At 41.8% G+C, this 10,367-nt stretch overlaps 2 protein-coding genes across 3 annotated transcripts in view; both read right to left on the bottom strand.

Moving 5' to 3' along the window:
- Positions 1-85: 85 nt before the first annotated feature.
- The window catches only part of crb1 (crumbs cell polarity complex component 1), a 153,694-nt gene continuing 143,412 nt past the window's right edge, over positions 86-10,367 (bottom strand). The window contains exon 12 of the mRNA XM_048602243.1: positions 86-1,351. Coding sequence (XP_048458200.1) covers positions 1,133-1,351 — 219 coding nt within the window. The 3' untranslated portion in view covers positions 86-1,132. The remainder of the gene's footprint in view (positions 1,352-10,367) is intronic.
- crb3a (crumbs homolog 3a) overlaps positions 1,260-10,367 on the bottom strand; it is a 62,148-nt gene continuing 53,040 nt past the window's right edge. For both annotated transcript variants that reach the window (XM_048602245.1, XM_048602246.1), the window contains 2 exons: positions 5,101-5,153; positions 1,260-1,791 (listed from right to left, as the gene is read on the bottom strand). In XM_048602245.1, coding sequence (XP_048458202.1) covers positions 1,570-1,791; positions 5,101-5,153 — 275 coding nt within the window. In that variant the 3' untranslated portion in view covers positions 1,260-1,569. The remainder of the gene's footprint in view (positions 1,792-5,100; positions 5,154-10,367) is intronic.

Here is a 10,367-nt window from a genome sequence, read left to right as displayed (position 1 = left end):
GTCTAGGCCCGAAACGTCAGCCTTCCTGCTCCTCTGATGCTGCTTGGCCTGCTGTGTTCATCCAGCTCTACACCTTGTTATCTCAGATTCTCCAGTATCTGCAGTTCCTACTATCCAGGGATTGAATGTTTTTCTGCATGTAGAGTTTGATTGTTGTTGTTGGTGGGCAGAATCTCCTAAGGGGTAAGCTGGGCAACTCTAGATCCTGGCAATGAACGACACTGCTCCTGTGTTAGAAACTTTGTGACAAATTTGGATCATTAGGAAACAGTACAGTAACTGATACTTTGTCTAGTTAAAATCTTTGCTGAAGGCATGTCGCTTTGTGGTGAGAATGAACAGAAACGGCCGTGCGTAGTCTGTTTAGATTCAATGGTTTGCTGAAGGGTAGAACTGTTTTGAAACAAGCATACTGGGATAGTTCATTTTGAGGTGCAATTGTCTTTCTGTGTGCTAATCATCTCCCAAATTGCGCAGTTTTTGAGATGTGATTTTTCTCGCATTTTAAATTTCCGCCCCAACTATTTGCATATCATCGAAGGTTGAATTATTATAGTATTAAAACCAGCGCAAAGTGTTACAAAAATTCCAGTCACTGGGACATAATTTGAATGTTAAATTCTGCAATTTTTTCTCTTCCGAGCAAATTGAAAATAAAACACAATGAAGCAGAAGGTCCAGGCCAGCTATCACAGAAGGATCATTCCTTTTCTCATTTTGCCAACATAGTTCAAAGCTCCAATCCCAGATTTCTTTCTTAAAAAGAAAATAGAAGTGCTCCCTAAATGAAGAGGAGCGCTGCCTACCCACTCCTGGGCATTTCTGAGCCAGAGCATGTGTTTAATGTTAATATTAATATTTGGATGGTAATCTTCTTCCTGTATGTGTGTCCTATATCCCCCAGGTCAGTTACATCCCTACACTGTAAACAAGGTCAATTATTTAATGGAAAAGAATGATTAAAATGGAACAAAATTTTAATTGTAGTTTGGAGTGACTTGGCAACTCAGCGGGTTTAATTGGCATGTTTAAGGGTTTTCAATTCCAGTTGAGGCATTTTTCCTGCCATTCTCACTCTGTGCATTTTGTGACAATGTCATCGAATATGTAATTTACCAAACTCCACGTTCATTCAGATAAGCCTCTCCACTTGCAATGGGTGCAACATATTCCACATCTCCACTCGCGATCCCTCCTTCTCCTGCCTGCTGGGGCTATACGCCCCGTGGCTCGCTCTTTTATTTAGGGTCACGACAGTGGCAATCAGGACTAGGAAGAAAATGAGCGAGAACGCCACCGCAACCAACACAGCATATAGCACAATCTCGGAGGTCCCGGCTTCCCCATCCTGCTGACAAGAGTCAAGACGGTTAAAACAGTTTACGGATAATCCATGCAGGGTTATTCTGAAGCTGCCGTGGTTTAAGGAAAACACAGCCACGCACACTTTCCAGCATTTCTCCTCCTCCTAACTTGTTAAGCAGCGCAGGGAATACCTGGATCTGTTGACTTCTACTCCTTCCGCCATAAAACCTTAAAGTCTTGTGTGCATGACAGAGCCTGTACATATCAGATAAGGCGCTCTTCTGGTGGTAGTTTTAGGGTATTGTTCATTTCCATCCGAGATCCGGTCTGCTCCTGGCTGCTGGGGCTATAGGTGCCCTCAGTCTGACGTTTCTCCCGCAGTTTTAAAATGAGAAAAGTCAGAATGACAGCTAGAACTATCACCCCACCAATGACACATGGGGCCACAATGGCTGCTACGTTTACTTTGTTAGGCGGTGAAGTTGTCTGTAAAAATAATTCACATTTTAATTATTAGAAAGCTTCACTAAAATGGAGTATACCTTAATCTAACCAAAGCGTATGAGTTAAAAGTTGGCCCAATTTGATTAACTAGTGTATTTTTGTTTTATACAGTATTGACAAACGAATGAAAGCCACAGTCAGATCACCTATGATCTAACTGAATGGCAGAGCAGGCTCAAGAAGCCAAATGACTGACTTTGGCTCTTAATTCGCATGTTTGTACATAGGAATTGTGAGCAAAACCGCGTAGCCTTCAAAAGGGAAACTGGACAAATACTCCCAACATTAATACTTCTGGGGCAAGACCAAGTGAGCGGGGCTAACTGATCAGATCTGTCAAAGAGCCAACACAGGTACAATGGACGAATTGATCAACTTATGTGCCATTTGATTGTATGACTACACTGGGACTAGGCTATTTGCACTGCTCTCAATTCAGTGTATGCTCTTCAAACCTCACCAGTTGGAATCCATTATTTTATCCCCAGAACTACTGGACGATTGGAAACTTGTACATTTGCATTGCACTGGCTTCACTTCCATCCTTGTGTGTGACGGACCCACATTCTCATGGCTATGTGGCACTGATAGGCCAACCTTGAATTGAAGCCTTATGCAGTATTTTTCGTCATAATTAAACTTTTACAAATAGAATCTTAGAGATGTATGGCATGGAAACAGACATTTTGGTCCAACTCATCCACGTCAACCAAATATCCTAAATTAATCTAGTCCCATTTGCCAGTATTTGGCCTATATCCCTCTAAATGCTTCCTTTTCATATACCCATCCAGATGGCTTTTAAATGTTGTAATCACACCAGCCTCTACCACCTCCTCTGGCAGCTCATTCCATACATGCACCACCTCCGCATGAAAAAGTTGCCCCTTCGGTCTCTTTTAAATCTTTCCCCTCTCACCTTAAACCTATGTCCTCTAGTTTTGGACTCCCCCACCCCAGGGGAAAGACCTTGACTATTTAACCTATCCATGCCCCTCATGATTTTATATATCTCTATAAAGGTCACCCCCTCAGCCTCCGACGTTCTGGGGAAAATAGCCCCAGCCTATTCAGCCCTCTTTATAGCTCAAACCCTCCAACCCTGGCAACATCCTTGGTAGTCTTTTCTGAACCCTTTCAAGTTTCACAACATCCTTCCTATAGCAGGGAGACCAGAACTGCAGACAGTATTCCAAAAGTGGCTTAACCAACGTCCTGTACAGCCACAACATGACTTCCCAACTCCTATACTCAGTGCACTGGCCAATAACAGCAAGCTTACCAAACACCTTCTTCACTATCCTGTCTACCTGGGACTTCACTTTCAAGGAACTAGGAACCTGCGTTCTAAGGTCTCTTTGTTCAGCAACACTCCCAGGACCTTAACATTAAGTGATGATGTCCTGTCTTGATTAGCCTTTCCAAAATGCAGCACCTCATATTTATCTAAATTAACCTCCATCTGCCACTCCTTGGCTCATTGGCCCATCTGATCAAGATCCCGTTGTACTCAGAGGTAACCTTCTTCACTGTCCACTACACCTCCAATTTTAGTGTCATCTGCAAACCTACTAATCATACCTCCTATGTTCGCAATCAAATCATTTATACAAATGACAAAAATCAGTGGACTCGGGACCAATCCCTGTGGCACACCACTGGTTACAGGCCTCCAGTCTGAAAAGCAACCCTCCACCACCACCCTCTGTCTTCTACCTTCAAGCCAGTTCTGTATCCAAATGGCTAGTTCTCCCTGTATTCCATGTGATCTAATCTTGCTAACCAATCTACCACGGGGAACCTTGTCAAATGCCTTAGTGAAGTCCATACAGAACACGTCCAATGCTCTGCCCTCTTCAATCCTCTTTGTTACTTCTTCAAAAAACTCAATCAGGTTAGTGAGACACAATTTCCCACGCACAAAGCCACATGGACTCTCCCTAGTCAGTGCTTGCCTTTCCAAATACATGTAATTCCTGCCCCTCAGGATTCCCTCCAACAACGTGCCCACCACTGATGTCAGGCTCACCATTCTATATTTCCCTGGTTTTTCCTTACCACCTTTCTTAAATAATGGCACCATATTAGCCGACCTCCAGTCTTCCAACACGTCACCAGTGGCTGTTGATCATACAAATATTTCAGCAAATGTATATGACCTCCTTGTCGCTTCAATTTATAACAATGCCAAACTCAAAAAGAGAGTCATACAGCATAGAAACAGAACCTTCAGTCCAACTAGTCCATGCTGACCACAATCCCAAACTAAACTAGTCCTACCTGTCTACGCTTGGCCCATATCACTCCAAACATTTCTTTTTCATGTACTTATCTAAATGTCTTTTAAGCGTTGCAACTGCAGCGACGTCCATCACTTCTTCTGGAAGTTCATTCCACACATGAACCACTCGCTGTGTAAAAATAATTGCCCCTCGTGTGTTTTTTAAAAGCTTTCCTTCTCTCACCTCAAAAATATGCCCCCATTCTTGAAATTCCCCCACCCTAGAGAAAAGATACCTTATCTCTACCCCTCATTATTTTATAAACCTCTATAAGAGGTCACCCCCTCCACCTCCTATGTTCCACTGAAAAAGTCCCAGCCTATACAGCCTCTGCTTATAACTCAAACCCAGGAGGGGCCAAGATAAGCTCAAGTACAACAGAGATGAGAATTTGAGCTCAGATCACCAACAATGCAGTCAACTTTATTATTACCAGAACGTCTGAGACCTTTTCATCTTCAACGTTTACAATTATGTTTCTGCAGTTTCACTTTGCTATATTTATGCGTCTGACCCTGCTTCCGTTGTTAGATAACACTGATCATACAATGGACTAGTCCTAGATTAGAGCCTAATGTAATGTTTCATGCATAATGAATTGCCACTTTCTGTAACTAATTCAATAGTTGTTATGAAAACCATGGCCTTCTATATTAGAAACATTTCCACAACAAAAGCACCAAAGCTTTCGAAACTACAGTTGAATTCTCTCAAGTGGCACTTCTACGTGGATGCATTACCAGGATAATGCATATAATTGCACTAATGTGTCTTCATTTTAATTGAAAAGGATTCTTAATAGCTATAGTGTTGATCATGGTATTAATCTAACAGTATCCTGTCAAAGATAATTGGAAGATCAATTGAGATTTCAAAGATAAATGTATTTGGTTTATGGGGACAGGTTTTTTTTTTAAACTCAGTTCTTTGTGAGTTGTACCTTAAAAGCTGAGTTAGATGAAACTATGGTCTATATTAACATTAGGTCAAGTTAAATCTATCAACTTACAGATGGTGTGCTACCAGCAATTGTTGATTGTGTAGAATCTGTTATATTCTCCGCTGTAAAGGAACCAACACTAAAATGAAGATGGCACTGTAATGTAGCAAGTGTGTAACTTACTCATCAGAACTTAGCAACTATTCTGTCAACATTGATACAGCTTGTATACATGTAAATTACTTTCATTGCAATCTGTTTTTCTTAAATCAAGGTGAGGTATTGACCAGTTAATAATTTAGAACGCCCCGACTCCACGAATGGTTGCTAACTTCTTAAGCAAACGTTGTTAACATTGCAAATATTTGCAATGGAAATGTGAAACAGAATGGAAAACTGACCCATCAGAGAGGAGATTGATCTTTCCCCCTTTGTACCAGGCGGACCACGGAGCTTTCTCTATTGGTACTGCTGATGATATTCTAATAAAGAAATGGGACCAGCTAAATCTTTATCAATGTTATCAGGCTGGCTCGGGAATCGGGTAATTGAGGGTGATCGTGGGTTGGAAGTGTTGGGAGGAGAGTCGGCTCAGCCTGGGGTGTGTCTGGCTATATTGCTCAGTTGGGTGATGCTGCCTGACCACTGGGTCTGACCGTCCAGGAGAATGCAGCAAGTGGCTTGTAACTGGCTCAAGGTCTCCGCCCTGAATTCCACGTTAAGAGATATTTGTGAAAGAGCCCTGACAGCAGAATTCCTGCCCATCAGAAGCTTACCTCCCCAGGAAATTCTTTGTGTGCATCAGAGATTGGTAGTTTTGGGCCCTGGCTTAGAATGCTGATTTGACATAAGTGATAGGATAACCCCAATCACTGTGAAAGTTAAAGGATGTGAGAAAACCCACAGTTGGTGTGGTATCTGTTTCTCCCCCTAAAAAGCTGAACTGACTGTTGTTATTTAGTGGGAACATAAACAGAACTGACTTGCAATAGGAATATAATGTCTCTTGTAGGACAGTGGTAATGTGTCCCCTAAACCCCTCTGGGCTAGAAAATGTGGGTAGAAGTCCCACCAACTGCAGAGGTATGTCATAACATACTGGAATAGGGCCTTTTTTTTGGGGTAAGCGGGCTCTTGTGTAGTGTCAATGTCCCTATCTCTGGACCAGGAGGCCTGGGTTTAAGTCCCACCTGCCCTAAACGTATCTATAAGCACTCTCAGACAGTACAGGTTGAGATGAAGCACCAATGATTAAGTCTAAATGCTGCAAAATGCCCAATGATAAGCAAAGCAAGATTCTTCAAATGCAGAATGACTGAGTATACAGATTGCTTCAACTTTGACTTAAATCGGATCAATACCAAGATCTAATCCAACAAAGCCAGTTCAACAGAAACCAGCCACCACCTTCACAAACCCATCAAGGTATATAATTTTCCCTACCAAATAACTGGCAATCCTGTATAGATTGAAAGCATGCAATGCAATAACATAAACCAAGACACAACACACCACTGGTCTGAAGGTCTGGGTTCATCTTTCACTACCAGAAATGTGTCTCAACAGCTCGATTAAAAATACTTGCAGGTGGCCTGGTGGCTCAGTGGTTAGCACTACTCTCTCACAGCACCAGGGACCCAGGTTTGATTCCACCCTTGGGTGACTGTCTGTGTGGAGTTTGCACATTCTCCCCACATTTGCGTGCGTTTACTCCGGGTGCTTGAGGTTTCCTCCCACAGTCCAAAGGTATGTGTGTTAGGTGCATTGGCCATGCTAAATTGTCCATAGTGTCCAGGGACATGCAGGTTGGGTAGATTAGCCATGGGAAATGCAGGGTTACAGAGACGGGGTAGAGGTGTAGCTCTGGGTGGGATGTTCTTCGGAGGGTCAGTGTGGACCCGATGGGCCAAATGGCCTATTTTCACACTAGAGGGATTCTATGCTTAATAAGCTTATTTACTACACTGCTCTTCTGGCTTAAAGAAAAAAAAAATCAAAACGCCAATTTCTCAAAGACAAAGTTATACCCTAGGATAGAAATGATAGGCCCGAAACGTCAGCCTTTCTGCTCCTATGATGCTGCTTGACCTGCTGTGTTCATCCAGCTCTGCACCTTGTTGTCTCGGATTCTCCAGCATCTGCAGTTCCTACTATCTCTGAAAAATAGATGTTGTTTTCAATCTCCTGAAATGGGATATTCAGTTGGATTATTTAGAGCAAGGAAGGAGCTTTCTTAGTTTGATTGTTAGCATTAATCATGGAAGGATGAACTGGCTGGTTGATTGTGGTGTGTGTTGCGACCTGTCTTCAGTAACTTTATCAATTTAGTGTATCTGTATTTTATCCTAAAGCTCAGTATTCTGTCAGTCAAGGCATTATATGATTAGTCAGCAACTACTTTCTTATTCTGTCATTCAACTACCAGAATGGGAGAAAACAAAGTTAGAGTTGCAAGACAAAAAGAAAAGACCAAATTCTATGATCCACTCAGCTTGGGTCTATCTAAGTGCATCAGAGACTATTTTTAGCTGTTGCTTTTTAGGAGCTAAAACATGGTTTCCCTGTGGACAACTGTGTGAAGAGCTGAGATCTACTTATAAATGGCAAAAATGATTCAGAAGTGGATTCAGTGCAACAAGTTCTATGTAGCATTTTTCCCCCTTTCAATAAAAATATGTTTGAATAATATGAGCCTTTCTTTGTGTCCAGGCCTATACTAGAACAAAATGAGTGTGGGGAACTGCAACTGCAGAGTCATTGGATTGATATCTTTGGGACTCCCAAACACCAATGCCAGCTGACATGTCAATTTCCCAATGTTGTTTCCACTGCCAGACCTTTTTTTTGCTGAGGCAGGATCAGGGCTGGAGGACCAGCTGCCCACACAAGCCAAACAGGCTCATTAAGAGCCTTGTCAAACAGAGTTAAAGGAAACTTCTGGAAACTCTGAGCCGGCCTCCATTCTCCTTTGCAGGAACAGTGCAATGGCCTGTAGGCAGGCACCCAGAGGTAAGCTGCATGGTTGATTCTCCAAACTGGCCCTACGTACCCTCCCCGCCTGCCTGAGTGGGCCTTCAGCCATAGGCAGTCTTGTTGGAGGGATATCCACTCACCACCAGCTCCCCCACAGTGGTGGCCTATCTGCTTGCTTGGTTTAGGATTTAAATTTTACAAGAATTGGGAAGAGGGCACCTCTTAGTGCCACTTGTCCTGTAATGCAGACTGTGGGTCATCTCAAGCTGGAAAGACTTCAATTGGCCATCCAGCTTGTAGCAGCCACCATCAGCTTTCGTTGGACAGGGTGCCTGTTCACCTGCCAACTATGGTGGTGCCCACCTGAAAATATGCAATGAGTAACCAGTCACCCCTGGGCTGGGTTTGGGGACACAGATACAATCCTGGCTCCTATTCCCTTTCTCTTGAGGGAACATTGAGCCTCTATTGCTTATGGGAATGTCTGTTCTACTCAAATAAGCAGTGAAAATAAAATCCTCCCTGAAAGTATTAAAGGTCTGCAAGTTCATTTTTTTTTGATGAATGGATCATATGGCTGCGGATTGCAAAGTACTTTATAAAAAATTTGGTTAAAGTGATGCTGACATTTGAACAAAGAAATGGTGAAAACTTTGTTCCTTGAAATGTTTCTACATTTGTTCAATCAGAAAGGAATTTCATTTTATTATTTTGCCCTTTAAGAGTTACCCACATATGGTTTAGGTGAATGTTGCACAATGGTAAGAGGATGAGTGATAAATTTCTGTGAAGGTTTCAGTAAATCCTCCTACTGACCATTCCTCTTTGTTTGGTTTCTTTTGACGAGCTGTTCATGTTTTCAATCTTTGTCACAGATCACACAAAAGCCTGTTTCATGCATTTTTGCTGTACTTGTCATAATTATATCCTTCTCATGAGGACGTGAATCTCACTTACGTCTATGTGAGATCAGTAAGTAACTCAGATCTTTATCTTTCAGTTCCTGGAAATTTGAATGGAAGCACGGGAACGCCTAAAATAGTTGATATTTTCTGGAGAAAATATTTTAGATATTGATGGTTTATTAAAAAGAAATCCTTATCTCTAGTAGGTTATGTTACAATAAACCAACCGCTCCCAATATGCAAATCTTCTTAGAATTATCTAGCATGACTTGATTTAATTTACTTTAATTCCTTGGCTAAACAGGTTGCACTTTCACTACAGTATTATTGTAACGGGTGCTGATGCATTACACTAGGCAGTTTTAAACATAAACAGTGATAATATTACGTTAAAGTAATATGTATATGAGAGTGTGGTAAAGTCAGGATGTGAAAAGTATTTATACCATGAGTTGAGTTAGTAAAGAGGAGCAAAAGGCCATTGCTGGCATAACATAAAGACAGTTACTCTAAAACCTATTACAGCCCTCCATACAGGAGTGGTAGGCTCTATGGCTAAACTTGTGAAGCGTGCAAAATGCTCAGCATAGTCTCCTGAAGAAGGAGTGAGGCCCCAAAAGCTTGTGTCTTCAAATAAACGTGTTGGACTATAACCCGGTGTCGTGTGATCTTTTACTCATGGTGTAGAAGAGTACACGAGAATGACATGCACAGTTCTAGATGAAAATGCTGAGCTCAAAAGCTGGCTTGTTATAGTATGCAGCTCAGGATAAACTAATTGGAATGAGGTGTTACACATCAAGCCAAGTGAAATTCATGGGAAAAGCTGTCTATTTAACAAGGATCACTGATAATTGTGAACGACATTGTCCTTTATGGGACCGATCATAAGGAAAGTTCAAAAACTGCTGGGGAAGATAAAACATCCAGAGTGTAAGGGAAAACAGCTCAACGTTGAGATAGGAACCAATATCTTAGGAAAGAGGATGAAGGCTTTGAAGGCAAATTTGAGGAGTAAACTACGATATTTAGACTGAGATCTCGAGTGTAATGTTCTCAGAAATATTGCTGAATCTATGCCCTGCGTGAATAGGTAAAATGAGTCAATTTGTGCTTTGAAAAGTCACATCAAAGGGAAGGTTTCAGGCACTAGGGAGGTTAAAACAAAGTTTTGGGGTCAAGAGAAAGCTGTCCTGAGGAGAATTGGACTGGTATTATGTCCTCACAGAAATAGTACATTGGCAATTGGTGGGATCCTAGCAGTTTAAAGACCAAGCAAAAGGGAGTCGCCACAAATGCTGGAACTTAAAAAAGAACACAAGTCAGATATTGTGAAACAGGATGAGTGCGTAAGGACATAAGGAAGTATTAAGAAATTTACCACAAAGTGAAGCAAGGAATTGCTAGGCCACAGAGGGATAAATTTACAAAAATATAAACTGCTGCAAAGAGATAGAA

The sequence above is a fragment of the Rhincodon typus genome, chromosome 10, assembly GCF_021869965.1.
Source record: "Rhincodon typus isolate 14 chromosome 10, sRhiTyp1.1, whole genome shotgun sequence".
Taxonomy (NCBI): domain Eukaryota; kingdom Metazoa; phylum Chordata; class Chondrichthyes; order Orectolobiformes; family Rhincodontidae; genus Rhincodon; species Rhincodon typus.
Note: the sequence above shows the minus strand (reverse complement) of the source record. Positions and strands in the feature narration are given on the sequence as shown.